Source organism: Chaetodon auriga, chromosome 1 (assembly GCF_051107435.1).
Source record: "Chaetodon auriga isolate fChaAug3 chromosome 1, fChaAug3.hap1, whole genome shotgun sequence".
NCBI lineage: Eukaryota > Metazoa > Chordata > Actinopteri > Chaetodontiformes > Chaetodontidae > Chaetodon > Chaetodon auriga.
This window is the reverse complement of record NC_135074.1, coordinates 24,399,889-24,427,092: the sequence shown is the minus strand read 5'-3', so window position 1 is coordinate 24,427,092 and position 27,204 is coordinate 24,399,889. Positions and strand designations below refer to the sequence as shown.

At 42.5% G+C, this 27,204-nt stretch overlaps 1 protein-coding gene, 1 long non-coding RNA gene and 2 other non-coding genes across 4 annotated transcripts in view; 3 read left to right on the top strand and 1 right to left on the bottom strand.

Annotated features, from left to right (window-relative positions):
* The window catches only part of LOC143320803 (protein TANC1-like), a 36,442-nt gene extending 12,721 nt beyond the window's left edge, over positions 1-23,721 (bottom strand). Inside the window, exons 1-13 of the mRNA XM_076730756.1 lie at positions 23,570-23,721; positions 23,230-23,344; positions 21,592-21,795; positions 19,517-19,609; positions 17,846-17,976; positions 15,810-16,113; positions 14,814-15,095; positions 9,169-9,285; positions 8,723-9,013; positions 7,284-7,411; positions 3,596-3,827; positions 2,580-2,746; positions 126-434 (exon numbers count right to left, since the gene is read on the bottom strand). Of these exons, the coding sequence (XP_076586871.1) occupies positions 126-434; positions 2,580-2,746; positions 3,596-3,827; positions 7,284-7,411; positions 8,723-9,013; positions 9,169-9,285; positions 14,814-15,095; positions 15,810-16,113; positions 17,846-17,976; positions 19,517-19,609; positions 21,592-21,795; positions 23,230-23,305 (2,334 nt within the window). The 5' untranslated portion in view covers positions 23,306-23,344; positions 23,570-23,721. The remainder of the gene's footprint in view (positions 1-125; positions 435-2,579; positions 2,747-3,595; positions 3,828-7,283; positions 7,412-8,722; positions 9,014-9,168; positions 9,286-14,813; positions 15,096-15,809; positions 16,114-17,845; positions 17,977-19,516; positions 19,610-21,591; positions 21,796-23,229; positions 23,345-23,569) is intronic.
* A 1,012-nt stretch (positions 23,722-24,733) lies between these two features.
* LOC143320797 (uncharacterized) lies at positions 24,734-26,993 on the top strand. Its single transcript, XR_013077185.1, has 4 exons — positions 24,734-24,841; positions 25,713-25,895; positions 26,255-26,328; positions 26,747-26,993. It is a non-coding gene; the product is annotated as an uncharacterized LOC143320797 (long non-coding RNA).
* On the top strand, positions 25,955-26,089 carry LOC143325979 (small nucleolar RNA SNORA31). Its single transcript, XR_013077597.1, has one exon. It is a non-coding gene; the product is annotated as a small nucleolar RNA SNORA31 (small nucleolar RNA).
* On the top strand, positions 26,371-26,503 carry LOC143325976 (small nucleolar RNA SNORA31). Its single transcript, XR_013077596.1, has one exon. It is a non-coding gene; the product is annotated as a small nucleolar RNA SNORA31 (small nucleolar RNA).
* Positions 26,994-27,204: the final 211 nt, after the last annotated feature.

Here is a 27,204-nt window from a genome sequence, read left to right as displayed (position 1 = left end):
TAAAACAAATTTGAATCGTTTCAATTTAGTTGAGCTTCGCAACAATCTTTCCACATATCCTCAGCAACTGCCACACGTACCCTTGGGCTACAAATACCATTTACTCGTTGGGAATCATGTCTGACCTCTGACAGGGAGACAGGCACCACCAGGTAGTTTCCCCCTTTCAAAGCCAGGTGGCCCTTGTGGAACAGATCTAGGGTCAGCTGAAGGTAGAGGATGGAGCCGTGGCTCCGTGTTGAAAGGTGACTGCTGAATTTGCTGAGGAGCAGCTGATCGGGGGCCGAGCCTGTTGGTGTGGTGACATTAGAGGCGATCTGGGCACTGCTGCTGACCCGGTGATGGATGTAGTCACTCAGGTCAGCTCCCAGATCGCTGCTGTCTGGCAGGATGTCCAGAGAAATGCCAGAGAAGGGAAGAAGGGTTGTGATTTCCTGCAGGAGTAGAAAACAGATACATTCTGGGTGCTTACCGGCAAAAACAAGCACCACACACAGGCTCAAGCGCCTCAATATTAAAAGAATAGTGAGCAGCATGTCTTTGGTGCATTAGCTAAGCACAGATTAAAAGCACCAAAATCAGGGCCTATTTCCTCAGATGCTGTTGCCTCTGACTCACGCAGAGCCATGGGATACAGTACAGTAAATAGTGTGACAATGACTCAAGCTCCAACATTGCTCACAGGCATCTCTCAGAGTCACATTTCATCTCCTCTCTTGCCATCCTCAACTGCTCAACACCGGCCAAAACCAGCTATGACTGATAAATAAAAATCCATGTTATTGCATCTCAGTTCCTCATTAACAAAGAGTGACATTTTAGTTCAATGGCAAGTAATTGACCTGTGGTTGTGGACTGTGCTCTACTTAACCCTTTCTCAACGGTTTGTGAAATATTCAGGTTATACATGAGTAAAGCACTTCATCTGAAATGGCTGGCAAAAATGGAAAGGGTGAATAATGATCCAATCGGGGGGTACTAATAACTGTACTCTTGATCTTTAAATTTTGGTATTTACATACTCGCTGACTTCAAATGTATCACAAAGAAAATGACCCGAAATGTGTTTTGTGTATTCCCAAACACTAATCAAATTATGTAACCAGCTGGCTGGCTGTCAAGCTCCAGACTCCCAGCAGACTCCCAGTGGTGTTACCATCCATTCAAGGCGTAATCCTTGCAGCATTTGGAGGCTTGGCTTTGGCATTGGACAGATGCAGCCGCTGTTTGGTGGGATTACCAACCGGATTGAGAAAATACATCAGACTAGAGAGAGCAACGCTGCCAAAAGCCACAATGCCTATACCATGGCTGTAAAAGCACAGCAGTGAAGTACACTGTGTGTGCAGGGAGCTAAGACAAAAGAAACATGTATTGGCAGACCTCTTAGGCAATGACTTCACCCAAAATACAAAATCATATTTTTTCACTTCACACAAGTGTTGTCCAGTCATCTAGATAGTTCTATTTGCCCAGATTTTGAGATTCCCATGATGCCCAGTGCTCACCTGGGATAAAGGCTCTGCTTGGTGCTGGAAGGGCAAGAACAAGTGGTGCAAAAAAACTTCCGTACACCAGAGTCTACATCCCAACGCAACAGAGATGAATGGAATTTTATTTGTGATATTTAGAAATCACATTCAAATCATCCAAAAGCAACATCTTTTTCCAGAAACAGCATCCTTGTAATTCATAATAATACACAGACCTGACTCTCAACAGCTGTCACAGGCCTGACTTGAAGTCCAGTGAAAATTGTTCACAATGAGATCTGTGGATTATCCAGAGCAACCGAGACATTTTGTCTGGAAAAACACATCCATCCATCCATCTTTTATATATTACCCACTTATTCTTTGCAGGGATGTGGGAGGCTGCAGCCTATCCCAGCTAACATTGGGTGAGACGTGGGGGACACCCATGGATTGAAAGAGCTGGATATGGTGCAGCTGCCCACCAATCAGCAGTAGTAATTTGCAGTAATGCAACAAAGAGTCCTTTGCACCAAAAAATATTTTACCCATAGAAGAGCTGTTTTTTGACATGTCATCTCATAACTCATTTTTAAACCACAAAGTTTTACATTTGAAAAAAGTTATTTTTATGTGCATGTTGTCATGCCAATATAAAATCTATTGGACAAGATGGCCTGAGTGGGCGGGGTCAGGGAAAGAAAAACTATTGCACATATGCAGTGGGCTGCATCATGCAGAAGCAAACCAGGTAGTTTTTTTGTGTTATGAGCTTAGTGAGGAATGTTAACTCAAATAAATGTTCACCATCTTGGAGTCCGCTACAATTTCATTGTCTGCAATTAACATAGTACCATTTTGTGTGTGTGGTGAAACCAGAGCACCTGGAGGAAACCATTCATGGGGAAAACTATGCTGCTGACTTTTTAAATGAATGTATCATTTCAATAACGTGAGGACCAGAAACCAGATTCCATCTACCTCCACTGTGCTGAGGTGTGAGTCAGAAAATATGTTAATAGTAATTTGGGTGAATCAACTGTTCGAGACGGGTGTGCTGTGGTTTTAAGATCACTGTAATGCTGTAATATTAATAATCTCACTTACCAGGAGGCCTGTCCGCACTGTGACCACCAACTTAAGCCAGAGTGGAAATTTGGAGATTATTTTGGTAATGAAAGTGGCAATGGTGTCCCCATAGTCTGGTTTATGGAACTCTGCCTCATTAAGACTGTCAACCAATATGATGTAGTCTTCTTCAGGCAGCCTGCGCTCTGAGTACACATGAAGCAAAACACAGAGAGAAAATAGGTTGAGGAATGTTATGAGACCAGATATATTACATTAGCTTTGCAAAGACAACATAATAAGGAAACAAACAAAGATGGTATGATAGTTTTATCCAAATCCTTTTATGGCTAAAAATGGGTGCATCTTTGTTTTCCAGCGCAGGATATTTTGAAAAAAGCACCAACTGTTGATATTGATTATATTCTGTTGAAAGGGGCCAGAGGCCATTGTTGTTTATTAGCTTGAAACAGGACATATCCATCATGTTTCACATCATCTAAGTTGTCAGTGAATCCCTGCAAGCCTGTGAGGACTCATACACTCAAGCACAAGGGCTCTCCATTTTTTTTTTCTAACCTGCTTAATAGTGATGGAGTAGACAAAACACTCCTCTGCTCAGACTGTGGAGGGCCTGGCCATAATAACACATCAATCTAACTGACTGACTGTATCATGAGAAACTGAGCAGGCTAATATGTCCGTAACATTCACGGCCTCTCCAGAGTATTTTGACCTTGAAATCCTCTGGGATGCTGATGATTCACCGGGGCAAAAATAACACTCATCATTTCCCTATGTAAATGACCTACCATCTGTTTCACTCTCTACAGTGTTTCAAATCATTGACCTTAACTAGGGAAAATAATCTATGGACCCGTCATGGAGTCATTAATGGGCTATTTCATACAGGAGATGGCAGTAGCCCCCCTAATTGCAGGGTGAGGGAAGCAGACATTTTTCCACCTTAAAACTGATACTATTTTAAAATTTAAAAGGTCTTTAAAGTTGAATATCACATTTGTCTTAAAGTGTGTGTGTCTAGACTTCATTACCCTTGCGCAGGCTAGCGATGGGCTCGAGGACACCCTTTCGGAAGGCAGCGATGGGGTCTTGAACGCAGGATCGCAGGCTGAGCGTGTTCTGTAGGTGAGGCTCTTGTGCCAGCAGCTCCCTGTACGGGGCCAGCTGTGGCGCCCTGGCCAACAGGGCAGCGACACTGTGCACAAACTCCGGCACCAGGCAGGTGTAGGTGTTGTCAGCCTGACAGAAATGGTAGGCTACCACCTGACAGGAGAAATAAGCAGGTGAAAAACTGAAAGCAGACAAAAATATTATTCCCTAAATAAAAGATGTGTAACTGATGTTGTTGATACTGCCATCCCTCCTTCTTCACAATGGGATGACACGTTAGCGTGCCAGATTTGCCGCCCCTCTCGCTCCCCCGTTTCCTCTCCCCTTCTTCTTGTTTTGTCCACGAGCACGAACGCCACCTGTTGCTGATTGGCTGGAATAATGTTTTGTGGCTCGGTCCAAGCCACTTTGTTTGTTTCCCATTCACGGAGCCAGGGCTGTTTACAAAAACTGGATTTTCGTCCAGCGCACACACAGAGCGGATAGCCAGCAGACCGTGAGGAGATAACTGATGAATTTCAAATTCCTCCTGAATGACTCACCCCACCTTTAATGGTCCGGGTGGAAATGTATGGTGGAAATAGTACAGGAAGTTTTAAAAGTGGCCATAATTCATGATTTTTATTGAAAAACTGGAGGTGGAGGAACCCCATATGAAAGTTGGTTTGAAATGACTATGAAAAAAGAGAGAGCTTTTGAAAAAAACCTGAAAAGCTCTCTTGGCCATTTTGGGCACACTTTTGAGACCACTTGTCGATTTGCAGCTACTGTCAAGTCCCATGGTGCCACGTAGGCTTCCTTATTGTGTCATGAGGTGAAAACACATCTGGTAAAAGGCTGCAGAGGATAACCCATGCAGAATGTCTGAATATTGAACTGTTTACTATTTAAATACCTACACCTCTGTGTGTTCAGCCAAAAGCCTGCTTGCTTACATTTTAGCCATCTGAATCAGGAAATGTCATAGTGCTCTTACTACAGCACATCCACACTGTTTCCAGCTCCTGAAATTTGAGGATTTGCAGGTTTTGAACTATGGGTTGAACAAAATAAGGGATTGTGAAGGTGTCACAATAATTTACATTTTTCTACATTAACTTTTACTACTTTGCGTACATTTTCTTGATTATACTTTTACAGTATGGTATTAATACTTTCAGCTCGCAAAGGATCTGAATACGCCTTACATCACTGGTAAAGACTGTGGTGGTTTGGAAAAATTGGGCTTTCTTTATGTGCAGTGGAGAGGTGTGGGGTCGGGTTTCCTGTGCTTCCTTTCTTGGCAGAGGCTGGGCGTGGTTGTCCAGGTGGCTGAGAGTGGGATCCTACTCAGCTGGGACGCATCACAATCAGCACAGTATAAAGACTGTGGACTGTTGAAGATTCATCGGCAGATTGTTTCTGCCGCTTAGTGGTATGGTTGGCCAGTTACCAGTGTAACCAGTTTGCTATCTCTGAGAGTTTGTTCTCCAGCGTTTCATCACCTGTGTCTTTCTCCCTTTGTTTTTGGAGTTTACCAGTTTCCTCCTTGCACATTTAATAAATTCCTGTTTTTCCCTTTCCCCTTGTCTGCGTGTCTGCTATTGAGTTCAATTCCTACGTGAAACGTAACAATGACTCTGAGAAGAGGCGTTAAACTGTGTCAATTCAGTAATCTGTCATGGGGGGAAACAAATATTACTGATTACTGACGTTATCTGTTCATGTCCCCGGAAGAACAACATAACAAAGGAGAAAAACAATATCTGAGACTAATATCACAGAATATAAAACCGATAACAGTTACAATAAAATAACGCAGAGATATAAAGACAGAAATTTGCAGAAATCGTAGAGGTAGCTGAGTCATGAAATAGCTTCCACTTATGAAACTCAACAACAAGAGCTTCTTTCAACAGATTACTGCAGAATTTCTCTAAAACACATTCAGTAAATACAAGTTGGCTCATTCAGGCAGCATGCTGAATCATAAACACAAATATGAGGTATGAAACACATCACTATTAGTGAGGGTGGTTTTCGCAATAACCATTAAACTTTCAGCCTGAACAAAAGCACAAAATAAAATTGAGATAAATATCAACTGTCTCACAGAAAGATTAATAGTAGTTATGTGTAAACTGTGTGATAAATACACACCTTCAACAGTGTTTCATAGGGCTTAGATGGGTCCCACCCTCGACCATGAGAGGTCCACACACAACGTTTTCGATGACTTCACTTTTGAGCGAACATCCTCACCATCACAAACAGTCTGACTAGTTCCCATGGAAACTCTTATTGAGGACAAGTTAGTAAATTTAGAAGCTTTCATGTCATCTATGTGATGCAATCATGTGCATGTTCTACATGTGCCCAAAAAGGGAGCTGACATTAAAATCTTAAGTCACAAACGTGCAACCCCGTAGCTCCTTAAAGAAGGAACCGTCTGATGTGTGTTTATCCCTCTGAATTGATCCCTCTTCAGTCTTTGGTGAAGGCTTGTAACAGCCATAGCTCCTTGCGGTACAGTTTATGATGCTGTATTATATTACTGCGCCAACAAATCTGGTGAGAGAAGTGCAGGAAAAAAATCCAGGGCAATCAAAGAGCCATTACAAGAAGCTAAATCTCAGGGCGTTTCTATAATGTAAACATGATTTCCTGCTTTGTTGTAACTGCAGGTGAGTCAGCAGCCTGCTCAGGATAAAATAGCAAGAACTACTATACAGAAGGGCATTATGTGGTTATATATATGTGTGTGTGTGTGTGTGTGTGTGTGTGTGTGTGTGTGTGTGTGTGTACGTGCTCGAATCTGCACACACACACATGTGAGGACCAAGCCAAATCTTTTATTTTATTTTAGTCTTTTTTGATCAGCACATATTTCTTTAAAAGGCTGGTCCTTGGTTAAGATTTGGGTTTAGCATTAAAATCAGGTTGAAGAGTCAGGGGCAGGGTAAGACACGAGCTTCTGATGGATAAAGGACTATTTTCACATTTCCATAAATACTTTTACTTGCCTTCTTGTGGAGACTTAGATGACAAGATTGATACCAGTCTCACATCTGTTCATTCAGAATAAAAGCCACTGTTCGCAGTCTGTTAGCTTATCTTAGCATAAAGACTGGGAACAGGGGGAAACGGTTAGCCTGGCTTTGTCCGAAGGCGACCAGCACCTCTAAAGCTCACTAACGTGCTATATCTCGTTCGTGTGAAAATGACCATTTTTGTCATGTGCCGAACTTCCTTGAACCTCTGCAGGTTGCCTGGCAACTGCTTATAGCCAAGAAACAGTCCAGCACATCACCACAAGTAAAATAAAGAACTGTGGTTTTTACACGGATTAAAGACAGAAGGTATATGCAATAATTAGTGAGCTGTTGAGGTGCTTTCATCCTGTTTCCAGTCTTAATACTAAGCTAACTGTCTGCTGGCTTTGGCTTCATATTCAGATTGCAGACAAGAGAGCGGTTTTGATCTTCTCATCAAACTCTCTGCAAGAAGAAGTAGAAGAAGAACAAATATGTGCATTTAATGTTGAGCTATTGCTTTAAGGAATTGTGTAATTAAGGGTCCTCACAAGTACAGAAATGCAAACGTTAGTGTGTATATGTGTTCTGAGGTTACCTTGGCAGCTAGGCATCTGACAGCCTCTTTCCTCTGTGCTGTACCATCACATGTTCCTGCAGCAGCACTCTGGTTGGGCTGGGAATCAGCTGGCTGTTTGGAGGCTGCTTTCCCCTGCCTATCCCCACCTGAACAGAGCACAAAGCAGCAACAAACGCAAAGCTGCCATTTACACTCGTTAGATGAAGTCTCTGGTGTAAGCACAGGAATGTCAAGAGTGAAGTCTATGACGAAACACAATTAATCTGCTGCAATTAATTAGTGCATCTGTAAGCAAGACTGTGCAAAACCGCATTAGATGGCAGCGAGGGTGTTTGTTTCAACGAGTGCAGCGTGATATGTCTGGATTCCTGCACACCTCATGCTGTACCCTGAGTAAAACTTAAATCAAGATGACATACAGTACAGATATCAATGAATAATGCAATGATGCTGAAAATGACTGGCACTGTATTCTTTTTGAACACTATTTTCTTTTTCCATACTGCTTCGTCTTCAGCCTGTAATTGTAATAATACTCCATATTTCACTGCAGGAAAAGGCTGAAGGAAGGAGATATTAGAAACATCTGTGTTTCTGGCCTCATCTCATTCTATTAAAAAATAAATACCAGCACGTCAAGTGTGCAGCGTGCATTTATGGCATAATGTGCAAAAACCTGGTTGGATGTGATGCTGCTTTCTTTTTCTCCAGACAAAATAACGGTTTCAGCGTCATTCATGGAAAAAAAACAACAACAACAACAACAACAACAATCTCAGTCCCCTTACACAACTGCAATCAGCAGAGAAACCTCAGGGGAGCACTTGAAAGGAGAGTGCGTGACCCACTTACCAACTCCTTCCCAAAAAGTGATATTTCTTCCAGTATCTTACAAGAATCTGACTTTAATGGAGAACGCTGGAGAATGTATGAATTCAACTTCTAACATTTCACTTCTTACAACCACGATTCCCAAAAAGTTATGAAGCTATGTATGACATAAACCCACTGTGACAATTTGCTAATGCTCGTTTACGTATGCTTGATTGAAAACAGCACAAAGACAATATGTTGAATGTTTCCCCTCTTCAGCTACATTGATTTTTGTAAATATCTACTTATTCTGAATTTGATGCCAGCAACACAACAGGTGATAGTATCATGATTGGCTATAAAAGGGGCATTCTTGAAAGGCTCAGCTGTCCACAAGCGAGGATGGAGCGAGGTTCACCACTTTGTGAACACATGATTGGATGAAGGATATTACTCCATGGGCTCAGGAACACTTTGTAAAACCGTTGTCGGTAAACACAGATTGCTTGCAAGTGATTGCATTCTGTTTAAATTTATGTTTTACAGATTGTCTCAACTTCTTTTGGAATTGTGGTTGCACACTAATGCTTTGAGATGCACACAAAGACAAATGATGCTGCTGTGAGTAAAGAAAGGAGTCTTACATTTAGGGGAGGAGCTGGGGCTGTGAGGGATGCTGGGACCTCCCTGTGGCGTACGCATGCCATGACAGCTGAGCGTCACCAGCCGCCAGACGATTGCGGTCTTGCCGGAGCCTGCGTTACCAACAATGACAGCGCCGCGCCCCTCACAGCTGCTCATTTTTCTCAGAACCTCCTCCAGACGCGTGAAGAGCCAATCCCGGCCAACAAAGGGTGTTTCTGCGGTGATGCCGGGGACTTCAAACAGCAGTGGTTTTAGCATGATGTCAGCTGGTTTGAATGGCACCAATCTCCCTGGAAAGCGTTGAAGAGAACATGAGAATGGATGACTGCACTTAACTCAAGCAGTGATACTGAAGAGCATACATCTTCCACAGTTTTCTGCAGATGTTTCTGCATCAAGCTATATTTATACACTGATTTTACCCCGAGGTTAAGCCACAAAATACCTTTGGAGTCATCATTTGTGCGTCCAGCTGTGTTGTGTTTACGGACGGAGCTCCTGTGCCCAGCAGACCTTTGGTTGTCCAGAAAGCTCAAATCCTCCAGGCGAGTGGAGCTGGTTGCTGTACACGAGAGCAGGAGGGGAATGGATTGAGGGTGTGAGAGAAATGCAGGAAATGTGCAAAGATACACATGCATACCACACAAGTGTCAGATTCATTGCTTGAATCAATTATTGTATCCATGGAGACGTGAGACATAAACAGTTGTTGCTCTCAGTGATAAATTCTCAATGCCCTTGAGGAGAGAATAGAGAGAGGAGAAGAAAGCCACTCATCTCACATCGTGTAATCTCAAGATGACATGAGTCTGAAATGACCAAATGTTTCATACTGTCTCACACATCAGGACACCAAATTGGTGATAATCGCTGGAAACTCATCGCCGGCCGTAATGCAAAAATGTATCATCTGACAATAACAGGATTAGACACGTTCTTATAATGACTAAATAAGCCACACAAAAGCCAACATGATAAATAAAAATGAAGAACATGTCGTACAGAAGGCCAAGAAACAAAAAGAAAGAGGTGTTTACTCCCACATTCGCCTATCCATCCACCCACTCAGACCACAGAGATTACAGGTCAGCCAGGCTTACTTTCTGCAGTTTTCAAGACATTTATCAGTCTTAAGTCCAGGCTGTTGTGCAAAATAAAGAAATAGGCTTTGTGTAATCAGCTGGTTCTTAAATTTGGTCCTCTGCAAAAATGAAAAATCTATTTCTGCTATTGTAGCGTATCATTATGCAGCAAGACACAGAGGGACAAAAAAATAGAAAGTACACTGAACTGCAATTCAATCCAACGGCCCTGCAATAAATACGAGTTAACGTTTGTGAAGCTGGTGTTGATTCAACACTATTGTCATTTTTGAGGCTGTTGCTTCTGTCGGTTTTGTATTTGATTACACAGTATTGTAAAGTGTAGACAAAAAAGACAAAATATTTTCGAATATTTTTGAACAAAATATGCTGCATAGCCAAGACATCATAAACATATTTCTGGATATTGAGTTCAGTGCAGCGTCACTACCACTGACAGGCTAAAAACAGTCCATAAACCATGGAAAACATAACAAGAGAAGTACCACCAGCAAAACAGACCATTTTAAATGGGCTGGATTTGTTTCAGAGAAGTTTAACTGAATTGATTTACATCTTACTTTGTGTCCTTTTTTAAAAAAATTGTTTTTTGGTGTTTGCCAGCTTTTGCTTTTGTTCAATTGTTGGCAGGATTTACCTGGGAGAAAGAACAGAGATGGACATAAAATACAACAAAAATGGGTATAATTCAAACTCCAGAAACTAACTAAGTTTTCAGACTGTCCTGGAAAGTTAAATTTTTCTGTATTAAATGTGACTTTATGAGCATAAAACCTCAGATTGAGGTTCCTAGAGTGGTTGTGGCAGCAGTTGACAGGAAAACAGGTCAAGAACCTCTGGTCTGGTCTGGTCTTAGACTGTTCCCTTTCTCTCTGTTAGTGAAGGGGAATCTAATTAAGTGGTTTATGAATCCAGGCATGGCAGAGAACCAGGTAACTAGATTACAGTCACTGCAACCCAAAGTGTCTGTGCTTACTGGGACCTCTTGGGTTGTGACAGTCAGTTTGCTCTTTTTCATATTATTGGATTAAGGAAGGATACATCTAGATTGAAGTAAAGAGCATTAGTGTTAAAATATATAGTATTACTGATAAAAAGGATTCCAGCTGCATGGAAAAATGAGTAGGAAAAAAACTTGTTATTTTAAGAGTTTTCAATGGCAAGTTACAGACTGGTCTGTTTCATTCATTCATTGCTGTAATATATTAAAAAAATCCTCTGTAAAATCTGGAAATCTGGCATTACCGCCGCCTCTAATCCCTTCAGAGTGGGATTGGAAAAAAAGGCCTTGGTCACGTTGCACTCATCTATAAAATACTGTAGATAGACCAGTCGAACAGGCAGTAGACAGGAAAGTGTAGCCCCTGGACAGATGATGATCTCATATAAATAATCATATACTATACATGTTAAATGCAGTCAGTGCTAATCTCAGTGCATCTGAGGGAGCTGCACTACATGTCTGTGCTGTTACAGGCTTAAAGCTTTAAAGCAGCAATTATGATCACAGCCTGAAGATGCTGGCCAGCAGCGTCCTTAAGCATCCTTCGTCATGACAAATCACTAAGTCAGTTTGCGCCAAGACGTGAGCCACACAACATGAAATGTGTTGTTTGTGCTCTCTTAAATGATGTTTCATGTTTGCTACATGTGTAGTACTGGCCCATCCTCTTAATCTAGAACAGGGAGAAAGGCATACTGAATTTCCTTTTGCAACACAGGTACAAAGAAATCCACCACCCTTTTAGCACTTCAGCAAATCAGATCATGTTCTGATACATCCAGCATCCCTGCATGTGTCCATCATCCTGCAGCATCAGAGTGAGAGCGTGGGTGAATGCTACTGAGGCCATGTTATAATTTACAGGGCTGTTAAGAGCACATGGAACATGCTCTGTGGAGTACCCAGTGGACAATGACTGACTCCGTGATGCAAACAAATCAATCCCAATGCGCACAATGCAATTGTGATAAAAGAAAATAGACCAGGAATGAACAAATAATAAACCCTGGAACACTGGGAATATGAAATCCCTTTCAACAGGTGGAAGAGGGTTTTTAAGACAGGAGACATGGAGGAAATGATTGTAATTGTCAAGCAAGAGCCAAAGTGAAGAACTGAGGATTGAAAGAACATCCACAGTGAGAGGATGAAGAACAGTCTGCAGCAGAACAGTGTGAAGGAGGTGTGGAGTGGGATGAGAAAGACTGCTGACTAAAGACAGCCAGGCCAAATGGCTGAGTGGATCAAGGAGACAGTTAAAGAGTTAAAACATGTTTTCAGTCAGTTTGACACCAGGACAGCTCATCCCTCCAGCCCTGACAGTCCAGCCTGACAGGACCCTGCTCACCACCACTGATCCCACACTCACTGCCTACCTTTATGTTCCCTGTTGGGGACAGCGTGGTTGATTATCCTGCAGCCCCTGTTGATCCTTCATCACTTAAAAGGTCAACTCTGCAGCACTGGCCCGAGCTCCCAGCATATCACATCCGCCACTTCAATCAAGTGCAACCCACCTAATGCCAGTTCTACAGAACCTATTCAACCTTAGTTCGACATTTTGGGAAAAACCCTTATGAGCTTCATGACAGAGAGCTAGATGTGAAGATTGACACCACTCAATATCCGGTTAGCTGGTTAGCTTAGCACAAAGACTAGACACCACAGGGGAAACAACTAGCCAGTGCTGTCCAAAGGTAACAAAAGCTGCAGAGCACGACCTCTAAAACTCACTAATGTACAACAGAGATCTCGTTTTTGCTTAGTTTGTACAAAAACCGAAATGTAAAAACAACAATTCACCATTTTACAGGGGTTATATGCTGGACTATTTCTTGGCTGGGATCAGCAACCAAAAGTGAATTTGAAGACTTTTACATTTTTGTTTTTTTGCAGTTTTAATTAGTGAGCTTTAGCAGTGCGGGTAGGTGGATTCTGTCATCCTTGGAGGAGCCAGGCCAGCTGTTTCCCCCTGTTTCCAGTCTGTCAGCTAAGCAAACGCCTGCTGGCTGTAGCCTTATATTTAATGCACAGATATAAGAGTGATATCAATGCTCTCGTCTCACTCTAAGCTATATGTATTTCCTAAAATGCATTACTATTCCTTTAACTTCAATATGAAGATGGTTCCTCCACTGCAGAAAACCTCTTGCTCTGACTCATTATCGAAAACGGGATGCTCCAGTGCCCTTATAGGCCAGTGGCACTGACATCTCACATAATAAAGACTTTTAACAGGCTGCTAGTGAATCATCTTAGACCCCAAGTGAAATACTCCTTGGACTCTTGCTAATTTAAAAACTGGAAGCATGGACAGCACTAGACATCGCATCTGCAGTTGATGCAGCTACTGTGCATCCTCAGCCTCTGACTTGTTCACAAAGAAAAATGCACTCCTTCTGCTGCTGCCAGCCATCTCGTTGCACAATGCTTCCTGCCAAAATGACCCCAGTCTCAGCCCACTAGGGGGGTGATGAAGCAGGTAACTTGCACTGACTCTTCAAACTGTCTTGGACTACCTTTGGTATTCCTGTGCTTGCGACAATCAGCATTTATGTCAGGGAACCTCGTGAACATGAGCGACTTCCATCCATTCCATAAATACTGATTATGAGGATGTTAATGAGAACAGACAGCGAGGAACGCTCACAGTGCACATGGTCACATGAGGTGATGGGACCTCCATCTATTCTAGACTTTGAATTATGCATAATTGCACAAATGAACCTGAACATCTGCAATTCTATATATATTAGGATAATATAGATGGAATATACTCAGATTGTAATCAACATTTCTTGATGTCCTGCTGCTATTAATTTTGCTGTTTTGCGTGCACAATGTATCGTACAGGCTACATTTTCATTATACATAATACATACATTTTCTGAAATAGCGTTTGTGTTCAAATTTGTAGTACCTTATATTTATAACACCTCCATTCATTTTATTTCTTCCATATGGGAATAATTAAAGTTTGGTTTTATCTCCTGCCTCCTTATGTAAATCATCATGCATATCACCATTGCTCTATGGTCTGATCTTTCAGGAATGTGGAGTAAAATTCTAGTGGCTACAGTACAGTGTGGCTTGCTTTATCTTTATTCTGAATTTCATCAAGAGTGCCTAAATGAAAGCACCAGCTGACAGAAGAAACTGGCAGGCGTTACTGTGAATCCACTCCTTAGGGAATCTCTTCTTTTGCTCCCACCACAAATGAACTGACATCTAAGGGAAGAAAAAGAGCCTAGTGCACTAGCAAAGATCGTGACTGGAGAGGGAGGGGAGTATTTTTATGACAACTGGAGGCCTCCCAGGACATTTAACTGGTGCTGCTCACTGTGTGTATCCAGCCTCAGTGGTAAGTAGAGCACCGACACATGGTGCAGTGAAGTTTGGTTCTGCATCACCGAGATCTGGCAAATTATGCTCCTCTCTGGATCGGATGAATAGTCGGAAAATGGCAAGCCAACAATCAATTCAATCAGTTTGTCATTCAGTCAATATTTATCGGTCCATTATTTAATCACCCGGGTCACAGCTGTCACATTCATGCTCCCATTAACCTACTTCATCTACAAAATAATGGAAGCTTTAGCAAATCACTCACTTGCTCGCTAATTAACACATTACATCTGGATTGCTTAAAAAAAAAAAATAGAAGTGTACAAACGATATGTGGTGGTTTTCAGAGGAGGTTATGTGTGGGACTATTTCTTGGCTGGGAGCAGTGACTTCCTGGAAATATAACATGTTAATAGGTGAGCTATGGAGGTGCTGGTACGCCCATTTTGTTCCTTTTGAACAGAGTCAGGCTAGCTGTTAGCTGTTAGCTAACAAGCCGCTGACTGCAGCTTCATGATGAATAATGAAAGCATAAGAGGGATAGTGATGTTCTCATCAATCTCTTGGCAAGAAAGTGAAGCATTTTACCCAGAATGTCAAAGCATTCCTTTAGTGTAGAGTAAGAAAAAGTAAACGTACCTGCCACAGAATTTGGACGGGGCATCACAAGGGAGGACGTGCTGTGTATGTGGTGCTGCGGGAGAGGTCTTTTCGGTGCTGGTGGAGTTCTGGGCTCCATGATGTCAGTCCTAGGTAAGGCCTCATCTGGCTGGGCAGTCAGATTGTCCCTGGTTGGCCCAGGATGGCGGTCCTCGCTTGCATGGCCCATTACACCAGCACCGCCCCCCAGGCCTTCATCCTTAGTCAGAACCTCACTGGAGGCGCTGCGCTCCTCATTCTCAGAGGAGCTAGTGATGGTTGCTGAGCCGCACAAGGAAAATATGGGTTAGGTAAGGCAGCCAAGAACAGAACATATGGCATGCAACTGCTTTCTTGCATTCTCTTATCAGCTGAAACTGACTATAGACCTAAAACAAAGCATTGTCTTCAACTTCAACAAATCACATTTACACAAACAACAATAAAATACATCTGCTTTATGAGCCCTACACTTGAAACTCATCAGTCAGTGAGTTTTACTGTACTTGATGAGCCCTTTGCACTTTTGTATTTCACTATAAATACAAACTCTATTTAGGGAGAAAAAGGTGTCCTATTTTAGGAGAATCAGACCCATAAGCAACAAAGACAGCAGTGTCCCAGTTTTGACAGGAGGGAGCTGAAGCCTTGAGGCTGAAGTGGCACAGGCGACGTAGAGAAACTAGCTGCGGGGCAGGGGTACACATTTGACTCAGAACTAAGTGATATGGCATCTAACTTCCTGTCACCACTGAGGAAGGTGTGGCGCTGTAGTGACATCAGTCAGACTTGGGATTTCTGATAAGGTAAGCGGTTCCACATTGAGTTTAATGGGCCATTGGTGCCTTTTTTTAGCTTCTAGTGATGCATGGCTCAGCTTTTGTATTGGACACGCTTCACCTAGTGTGAAAACCAATCAGAGCTCATACAAAGTGGATAGACATCATTTGAAAGTCTGGCCAGGATTTCCAGCAGATACACAGCAGCAGCTCTCACCTATGATTCCACTGTCCTTGCTCTCCAGGGTGGAGGTCGGGCTTTGAGAAGGAAGCCCAGGGCTGCTCCCGGCGATGGGTCCAGGGGCGGGAGGACAAGGGGTAGGGCTGGATATGGGGCTGGAGAGAGTTCCACTGGGGCTGGTACTGGAACTGCAATGCGGTGAAGGTATGGATAAAGGCTGGGGCAAAGGCTGGCCTCCAGCACTGGTGCTGAGGGTGGAAGAGGGGCTCTCTGAACAGGGGGAGGCAGTACTGCAGGTCAGGGTGGAGCTGGGACTCCCCCCCTGAGCAGAGGTATCACACTGAAAATGGGAGAGCAGAAAGGTAGTGACATCACAAAGGAGCTTGAAGTGGCATGAAGTTAAGATGTATACACAGACTCAGCCATTTCAAGTCAAGGAGAAAGAGCAGAGAAAGAAAAGTAACATGGTTACACTTGTAAGTGTAGTAAATTAAAAGTGTCAGTTGCCACCCTTTTTAGCAGAACTCCACTCTGCATGACAGTGTTTGTCTTCATGCACACTGTTTTGTGTGTTTGGGTCTGAGTGAGTTTGTGTGCACACAGATGGGAAATGAAATGATAATTCCAGCTATTTTCATCCTGGCTGTCATTTTCCCAGTTTTTCACAATGATGGCTGGCCGTATTCAAAACTAAATCACCCGCTATAGACATTTGCTGTAAGAGTCAGTGTACACACATTCTTCTGTTCCACATGGGGCTGATTTCACAAAGACGAAATGAAAAGTGAAAACACTTTTCACAGGTGCCAGGATGCATTTTGAGTTTGGAAAATCCAATGAAGACACAGCATCCGACTGTCTGAATGAGGGTACTAGTTCAAATCGCACATTTAATACCACAATGTACGCACGTTTCAGGAAATCTGACAATGGACGAAAGCACCATTACAGTGTGTGCTGGTGGGATAAAAGGATACGCTTCAGTTGCAACATGGAGCAGCTGCATGTAAAACTCTACGGCAAAGCGAAATACAAAGTGATTTTGAACGCAGTAGGTCATCACGGTGGAAAAAACTACAAAAATAAGAGCCAGGTTGAAAAAAGCTGTGATGTTTTCAAACATCAGGGCTCCATCTCAGCGGTATCACATCTATTGATAAAAGGACTTCCAGCCCACTTGTCAAGAGGAAAGAAAATATATACATGGCGTATGCTCAACAACAAGTACATCTGCACAATATAATGCAATCTAAAGTAGCTGTCCGGCAGTAAATCATATTTCAGGAAATTTATTCTGACAAATTAAATCACTACTAACAGTTGTATTATTAATGTATGTGGCCTTTTACCAATAAAGGCAGTGGTTAAAAAAAAAAGCCACGTGATATATTCAGAAGAGCTCTAAATCTTTCACAAACATCAAGAATGTTAATAAATGTTTTTGGATGAAACAGTAGTATTTCTTTTACAGCCCTTATCCTTGTAGCTCAAACACGTGCATTTCAGGTCTCCTCATTACTGATGCAACATTTCTGCAACACATAGGGAGACAAGGCAGCAGAGTTGAAAGAGCTCACTGTTATTCCCTTTATACCAGAGCCTCATCTATCTTAGCCAGGACAACCCACATTCCTCATATGAGCCTCGCTATCTCTGTGAAACTGACTGAATCTGGAGCTCAGGTGGTGGAATGAGGCTGAGAAAATGGGCCAAGGCTGAGCAATGCAAAGGCACAGAGATGGAGGGACATAAGCACATGCAATAACTGTCATACAGAGGGGCTAAAGACGCAAAGCGACACAATTAATAATGTTTCAAAATATATATTGATCCATTTTTCCAGTGGAGGATTTGCGTCCTCAGATTCCACAGATCAGTTAACACAGTGTTTCCTTGCACACAACTTAATTTTAAAAACACACTCAGCTACTCTTTAGTAAGTAACATTTAAATGTTTAAAGACTCCTGAAGGCGATGTGAGGGCTAAAAACAGAAGGGTGCTTCATAAACCATCCATCGCCTTTTTATATGACATGACAGCAACAGGCCTCTAAATCAATAGGCTGCCTTACCTTCTTTTCCCTCCTGTCCTCCATAGGAGAGCTAGCAGTGCCGGGCGTTACTTCTCCCAATAAGAAGCATAGCCTGGTCATCAGTTCCTGGGTAGAAAGGGAGGAGCCCGGCTGGGGCTCCACGTGGAGATCTGGAAGACACGCGCATTCAGGACACACGGATTAACGAGCAAATAGAAACATGGCAGGCCAGATGAAAGCGGCATCTAACTGATGCTCTCGTTTCAGCTCGGCTCGCTCGTAAGGTTCCCACCCAGCAGCATCGCTAGTGGACTGAAAGAAATGTATGCATCCACGGGTCAGCACAGCTCCAGCTGCCCTGATTATGAATGCACAGACAGTGGCTTTCCAGTCCCTGGTTGAGGCGGCAGCAAGAGGTTGTGTGAGGTTGCGAGTTCGCCTGTGCACACGCCTGCCAGGTGCTCTCGGTTAAGAGACGGGTTGTGAATTTCAATGAGCTTGGTGTCGACTCTGGAGCAGAAAGGAGGAGTGCCTTGGCTCTGCCTTCGTTGTTGCTCCTGGAGAGATGGGCTGACACAGGCCATGTGCTGCATTCATTTATCACTGTTTAAGGCTCCCTGATGCTTTGACCTCCAACCCCGGCTCCTCTAAGGTCCACGCTCACCTCTGCAGAGTCAGGCGTTAGCAGCTTTCACATCTCTGCGCTTTAACCAGCTGAGCAATACATTCCTCTGTCCTCACGTCTCACCTATGTACTGTTATCAGCTGAGCAACATGCATAATGAGTAGGCATATTAACACGATGACAGGACATCACGGATTACAGGAACAGCTCACTCCTCCTCACAAACATCTTTGCGTTCAGACCTCGCATTCATTTTCGCACTCCCTCCACTGGTTCTTCCTCATTCTGTCTTTCTGGCTCACGCTCTCTTTTTAAAGGCACTGCATCACATCGCTCCCTCATTCAACTGTTTTCAAAAAACAAGCCTAGCCTAGGCTAACCTAGCCTGGAGAGCCAAGGCCTCTAACTTTTGTTCCACAAAGCACCCCAGTGATGGCCTTTTCTCAATACTCTTTTCACTTCACAGCTTGAAAAGCTGCCGAAGACTTGGGTAGGAAGAGTGGATGTGTATTTGAGAGAGGGGGAGGAGAGAAAACTTTGCATTTAGTCAGCAGAGCAGCGAGATCCAATCTGGAGTAACATGAGGACACACTGAATGTCCAGTACTATTCATCAAACCACCTAGCAGTTGCCATTGGAAACGGGAAGCTGAGAGGTGCCTGGCAACCGGGATGGAAGATGCCTCATAAAATCTGTTTAGCCTAAGGGTAGCCCTCTGGTCAAAAGCACAAAGAAAGCTGGCTGAGATGTGAGTATTTACACTGTCATTGTTTTAATCCAACCTTAACTGTGCAAACAGCATAAGTCAGGGCAAGACTCGGGAGAAACTGTGATAACACAAATCCACTCTCAATAATACACTGAGGATTACACAGACATCACTGTGCCTACATACATCTGAAGGAAAAAACTTGCAAAGCCTTGAAGATGTAATTAAAACACAGCCAGACCACACTTTCTCTTCCATACCTCATCATTCATCCTCCCCTCACCTCCACCCCATTCATTCTCATTCAGCTTCCCTGATCAATACCTGCAAAAACAAGCATGATGAAAAACACACACCCACACGCTCCTGTTCTCACCTCTGTGGTCTGTCTTGCCACGGCACGAGGCAAAGACAGGAGGTTCTCTCGCACTGGACGAGCCATCCACATACTCCAGCTTCCTTACCCGTCCTTCGGCCACAGTAAAGAGGGAGAAGGGAGAGGGAGGGAGAGCAGGCAGGGAGGGAGGGAGGGAGGGAGGGAGGGAGGGATTGAGGGTGGAGATAAGGAGGGATATGAAAGAAAGTGAGAGAGAGAGAGAGAGAGAGAGAGAGAGAGAGAGAGAGAGAGAGAGAGAGAGAGAGATTAAGCCTCCCCAGATGAGATCTGTGTGCAGAATTTGAATTGTGTCCCAGGAGAATAAAGCAGTATATACAGAGTGCGAGCCATGCATGCAAACAGTACAATATTCACTGTACCGTGGGTGTTTATCTATAATATATTAACATTGCTAATTAATGTGTGTTGTGTGTGTGTGCGTGTGTGTGTGTGTGAGGAGAGAGATGGCAGGGACAGCAGTGCACTTGTATTGATGTGTGTGGGTGTGTCTCAATTTATGCAACAACATCTGAGGGTTCTTGGAAGCAGAGAATCTTTAGAACTGGAGATCATTCACAGGGATGAGATGTTTGCCAGCACTTAAATGCACTGAATTCTTATACTCAAGGTTATTCGCCGCTTGAATTGTGCGTGTGGTTCGACTCAGAGATGCTCAGCGCATCCACAGCTTGATATTCGGTTTTGCATGACTGCTGAAGACGCCATGGCAGTATATGTCTTTACTTGCTGTTATTTTCCTTGTCATGTTCGTTCTGAGTACTTGGGAAGAACAAGGCAGTGCTGCATGAAATGAAATGTAAGGACACCTTTTTTCTGAATGGCTGTACTTGCTGCAGGACACTGCCACCTAGTGCTTATTTGAAGGTGAGGCCCCCTCCTGGTAAACATGGAGTTTGTTTTCTATCCATCCAACAATAATTTGTGTTGGTGCATCATTAAAATGTCACAGAATTTTAGTAGTTTTCTTTTTGGTAATTACATTTTAAAATAGCTAACATTTCCCAATGCATGCACATACTATATTTGCTTATTAGTTACAAAACAGTGGGTAACATCTTTGTGATTTTCATGAAGTAATGCGCATGTGGATGTGGCAAAAATGTGTTAGCTTGATGAGTCCCCCTCCACTCAAAGGTTTGTTTTGCTTGCTGTCATATATAAACTATTTAACCATCACTGTATTCTCACATTCATCTGCTGAAGGGGAAAAGTTTCTCTGTGCTCACCCTAAATCTGACTTAAACACGTGCAACATTAACATGCTAAAAAGCATGATTTTTTGACATCACAAGCGTGGAGACAAATCTTGGTCCAGTATGTGACTCACACAAGTGCGATTGAGCACCTGCAACCTCCAGCGTACGTACACTGAGAATGAGCTTTTTAGTAAAGCAGGAGACAGCTTATGTCCAGCAGTTAAGACTTTGAGTTATTGACTGTTTTGGTCTGTTTTTTGTCATTCGGAGCTTATGTGAACATTGACTGCAGAGATCGACATGAAGCATGAGTAATTCATCTGTTTGTGCAGGTAAAAGAAACAGGACTCACTTGCATGGCTACTAACAAACAGTACATGTGACGCATAAGAGTACTTCGTTTAGAGAAATCTGCCACCAAAACATCTTTTTACACAGATGGCATGAAAAAGTAAAAAAGCAAAAGAAGAAGTAGGTAACTTGACCTTAAAGTAAGATTTTATTTATTTTCTTATCATGAGTTATTTTTGAAGATGACTTGGATCCAAACGAAGGCAATGTTTCAAAATTGACCCACCTAATTGGGGTTCCTTGCTTTAAGCTATCTTCTTCAATCATTTACTCCGACAATCTGTCACATGGTTCTTGGTCCTGGGGGGCACAGTCTGTATGCTCTTGTATTTGCTGTCACATGTACGGAACAGCTGAACGCACAGAAGCTCTCTGCTAATCAAGGCAAACCCATGAAAGCATTCTGCTATTTTTGCAGCTATTCCCTGATGCACAGCTTCTTGTCATTCTCAGCATGTTCATAATGAGACCGTGCTTTGTTTTCATTACTATTTCAAGAGAACCCACCTGTGAACTTGATGCACGACTGGGAGGGGACTATGTCGGCCTGCCGGGGGAGAAGAGGGGAGGAGGGCAAGGATATGGACACACCCTTGGTCAGTCTCATCAGCTTCATGGGGCTTTCGGTGTAGCCACTGTCATGGTCGTGGAAGTGTGTGGAACGCCCGCCACTACCCCTCTGCAAGGTGCTGTGAGTGTACACCTCACCACCTCCGCAGAGAAGAAAGGCATTTGTGAACAAAAGATAGAGAAGAGCAGGTGTTTGGGTTACAGGAGCACGATTTAGAAAGCTTCAGTCGATAACAAGGCAGAGTGGATCCAATGGTGGCAGCAGACTCAACATGTCGCAGAGAGAGCTGTAAAATATGTCTCACATAAGGCTGTGACAGAGAGAACATATCTTGTCTTGGAGGCATACGGCTGAATGAGGTAATGGAAAGTTGGCAATGCCAGAACATCTATTTAAAGGAATGGGACCACACTCAATAAAGAGGCTACACTTATTATATTTCAATTCAATATTTGAATCATTTTCATGTCTGCTCGTATTGCAGCCATTAAGCCTCTTTCTGTGTCTTCAAATAAACATTCCGCATGAGAACTCACAAAGCCAGGTGATTACAGAGACCTTATTGCCACTTGTATTGGTTACACCAGATTGCAGTAGTTTCCCTGTGGTATTACTCAGTCATTCACTTCATTCTGCCTTAAATGAGTCTGCTTCTGCTGTTATTATCATGAGCAAAACAATTACTCAGGGGTCTACTAATACTGCAAATTCACATGATAGGCTGTTGAATAATTCCTTAATGGGTAAAAAGATCATTGTCTTAAGCTTTTGAGGGAGAAATGATCTCTCTGCAAATGATCAGAGCCATCCCAATGTACTGTAAACATACTATATCACTTTAATGAGACTGACACAGTTCTCTATCTTCCTCTCTGTTCTCGCTTCCCAGAGCAGCAAATTATTAAATATTAATAGGCAACATGGTTGCTCTAATACTGAGCTCTACTTATGTTCATCTATCTCCACTGCGCAGTCTCAAATCTCCTCTGTACTGCAGAAAGTTGGCAAGTTCACCCTGTGAAAAATTTAAAAAAATCATAGCTGAATTTCGACAGCAACAATGTTAAGCAAACCTTTCCTCTGATGTTTCACTGATAATACTACAAAACGCTCAGATTCTTTACAACAAATACTACACATTTCAAATGAGTGCACAGATTCATCTCATTCAGCTGTTGCCCTTAAATTCCCTCAAATTCAGTATGTTTTTAGTAGGTCAGAATGTTTGCCTAACCCACTCTAACTTCTCCTGACACACTTTAAATGCAAGCAGCGGGACACTGTGTGAAGGACAGAACACACTGATGAATTAGGCTAATTGAAATGGCTCTACTTAAATCACCCAAGAGAAGAGAACCTGAATATTGCCATCAAATAATGCAAGAGCTAGTGAGCGTGCAACATAAGATAAATCTCTCCCCAGGTGCATATTTATGATCTGGGGACAAAAGAAAAGCGTATGATAAAATCTATAATATAACGTCATTAAAGCCCAAAGATGCAATATTGTCTTCATAGTGAGCTGACATGCTACAGTTTTGGTACACAGGTAGTTTCGGTGGTTTTCTCCTTACCTGGGTGCCTCTGGTTCTTTTTGTCTCCTCGTTTTCCTCCTCCCTCTCTCTTGTTTCCAAACACTGCTCTGAACATAGCTGGGCTGTTGCTTCACTATCTACCTCCTGTGGAAGACTAAGCAAAATGTTAATTTGAATTAGGAACACATTATTTCAAGCACCATTACCCCCCACTGTTAGTTCTTAATTCAGCTGCTGGAGAACCAGAATTAACTGGTGCTTTTTAAGACGATGATAACTGTTTAGTCTTGAGTCATTTCTTTACATTAAGCATTGGAACACAGAGGGGTAATCACACATTAAAAAAAAGAGAAAATCCTAAAATGAAGCCTCAGGTTACCTGTTCTTAAGTCTCCTTTGATGCCTGCATGTCTTCGAATAAATCCACAGGGAGCTGATGGAAGAAGACCATTTAAACTCGAGGAGTCCAATTAAGAAGTGCTGCTCCTCCTCAGCCAACTCACGCAGTGTTGGAGGGAGCGTCGGGCGCGCGCGTCGTGCACATGCGTGTCTGCCTTATGTTCCACATTTGATGTGCCCTTAATGATTTCATGATTTATTTGAGCTCGTTTTGTTCTTTTGACCTGCTGCATGGGCTAATTTCCATTAATCTTCATTAGTTATGTCTCTCTGCCACTGCTATAGCAGCACCACCACAAATAATAATAATAAAAATAATAATGAAAATAACAGCAGAGTCGCCTATGGTACGACATAGGCCAATCCTGATGAAACTGTTGACTCCTTTACTTTACACAACACTGGCTATTATATCATTATTATGGACTATTAAAAATTCCTGCATGTCACTATCTGTTATTATAATGTATTTTATAGTCTAATACACTGTTTTGTAACATGTACATGTCATTATTATTGTCAAATATAAATGTAAGCACTCTGTACTGTTTATAGAGATGAAGACCACGTATGCGTACACCTACTAGTACACCTGTATACATGCACCTCCATGCTAACAGCAAATCCTGTGGCATACATTATGTGACACTTGTACGTACATTATAGTTAATGTTCATATTTGCATATTATAGTTTTTGTCTTTGTTGTTAGTTGTATATGTGTTTCTATTTCTGTGTATCCTCCTGTGAATTGTTCTCGGTACATACAAGTACATTAAGCGCAACGAAAAACCTTGTATGTTAAATTCCTTGTATGTCTACACATGGGCTACTTGGCCAATAAAGGCAATTCCGATTTTGTTAGAATAACATTGTTAGAGCAAATAAACAACAGACTGCAGCATTACTTGCATCGAAGCTTTCAAATGAATAAACAAAGTTAAATCCATTGTTTTCCATGGGGAATGGGTTATGAGGAAAGTTCTCAGAGCGCACTTTGTTAATTACGGTAAACAAAACGCGACATCTCCGGCTGTGAACACTAGAGGGCGACACTGTAAATTAAAGTTTCCTCTTTGTCCTCAAGAGGGCGGAAATGAGTCATGACGGCTAACCTATTTAGTCTGGAAGCTACAGTCCCATCGGTCCTTTCGCCGACTGTGCTCTCACTAGAAGTGGACAATCATCCTCAATGTATAGCCAAACTGAAAGCAGCCTCAGCGGTTCAGTCATCTCTACCACAATGCTCTGTTGTAAGTATATAAACGTTATGTCTGTCGCCGTGAAGAGGGACAGCAGTTAGTTATGAGCCCAGTGCTTTGAGTTTTAGTGTAAAATCTCAATATGTGGACACGTGTGGACACATGGTGCCATTTTGTATTGTCTGAGTCCGTTTTCATATAGCTTTTGAAGATACTCGCGATGCAACGTTAGTCCTCGTAACAATTAAACTGGCGAAGTAGATAATCCAGCTTGACGTCAGGATAGTGTTCATACCCGCAGGGTTTTGGCCAAGGAGAACGCGAAAGGCAGAACGTTATAAAATGTAGCTTAGCACCGGAAGTAGCGTTCCTTCATTGCTACCAAACCCATGCTTATTTTAAATTTTGTAGAAAGGTTTGTCTGACATCCATGGGCGAGACAGTGTGTGTTTTAACTTAGCCCCTCAAACCGCAGACTTGCGTAAACATCGCGTAAATGACAAGTTAAAGTAATGTCAGAGATAGTTGGTTAGCTTGTCAGTTAGCTAATCCCCTGTGTTATACGTTACTGTATGCTAGCTGCTAGCGTGTGCTGTCAGTGACTTCAACAACTTATTCGCCAGCTCGATGTTTTATGAATAAATATTACAGTAGGTAAAATTAGTTGCATCAAACGTAACGTTGTTCAAAGATACAGCAGTGCAGTCAGTTTGCTCCATAGCCGTGGATATTTTAACACCAGACTCTCCATTATCGCGAGATTTTCACGGGTATCGTTAATTTTCATTTTGTATGGCGTTATGTTAGAAATAAAGAAACTGCTTCAGAAACCTAACTTCGAAACTGCACCATGCTGCTGAATATAAAGTATCTGCTTTATGTAGCTGACAAATTTCCCCTCTTTTCCTGCACTTTTCCGCAGCAGATCACATGCCATGTGTTGGACACTTGGATGAACCAGATGGGGGATGATGGCTGTGTTTGAGCTTCGGCAGAAAGTCCCAGTGATGATGGTGCTGTGGCAACACCACAATCTGCCATGGCAGGATAAAGAAGCTCTAACGAGATGACAGCTACCGTCTTCATCAAGTCGTGGGTGAAAAATGTATGCAAAGTGTTTACTTTGTGGAAATGTGTGCTTAAGTCTACATGACCAGTCACGAGCTGCATCTTTGACAGCCTGGGCTCTCTGCTGTGAGATATCCTGGGTTTAACTATTTTAGATGCAATATTAAATATCCCTGCGCTTTCTGCCCGCCTCTTTCCATGGCGTCTCGGATTGAATAGGGGAGAATAAGTCAAAAAACAATGTCTGATATTGACCTGTAGTTCCCATTGATCATCTGAACTGGCTCACGTTACACCAGGTGTTGTTTCTAAACATGATACCCTTTAAATCCACGCATATACCGCAGACGTTATTCTATTAGGAACCTGAATGTAATGTGCATCTCCCTTTTCCAGTCTCAAGGTTTAAGCTTGGGGAGATGAACCTGGAGAGAAGATAACTGCAGCAGCTGGAGCGGACACTGTTGCAGGTGAGCACTTGTAATGTTGTTTAGTTGGGGGTTAATGCCAATTTGCATCCACTGATAGACCTGAAGCAGGCTTCACTGGCTTCTGGGTTTGCACAGAGATGCTACACTGAGCTTTCCTCGCGCTTTCTGGCTGCTACTTTCTATAGCAGCACAGATTGAATTGAGGAATACATGTAAAAAGTCGTGACTATGGATATTTTTATATCACCCACTACATTTTGAAGTTGATTCCTGCAGGCTCTTGCATTCAGCGTCAGACGTGAGAACTGTCTGGTCAAAACACTTCAGGCACACATACACGAAACTTAACATTTAGCAGACAACTGTCTTAGCGCTTTTTTCAGGACTATTTCTATAACATTTATGTGCTGTGTTACATCTGTCTTATGATTTTTTTTTATTATTATTTGTCATGCAGGTATTGAGCAAGGCGCCACAAACAGCTGATGGAAACTGAACCAGTGGAACTTTTTTTTCCTCTTCTCCTTGATGGCAAACAGACTTGCTCTAAAATGTTTGTACTGAGTTTGCCATGTCTGATCTTGACATGTCTGATTTGTCTTGTACAGCATACATCTAAGTAGTATGAATCAACATATTGTATGTATGTATGCATTGTGTCAAACTGACAGTATTTTGTCATTTAAATAAACTTTTCACTCCATTGCTGAAGCATTTTTGTGAATTTAACTTTGAACTTGAACATAATGCCGAACCCCATTTTATGCATGGTGGTATTAAAGTTTGAGGAAACTATTTCAGCTACTCTGCCTCCAACTATGCTTAAAGCCATCATACTCTGATCTACAGACTTAAATACTGTACAGATTAATAATGCTTTAAGTAGTATGCATGCAGTAACATTGACTGTAAACA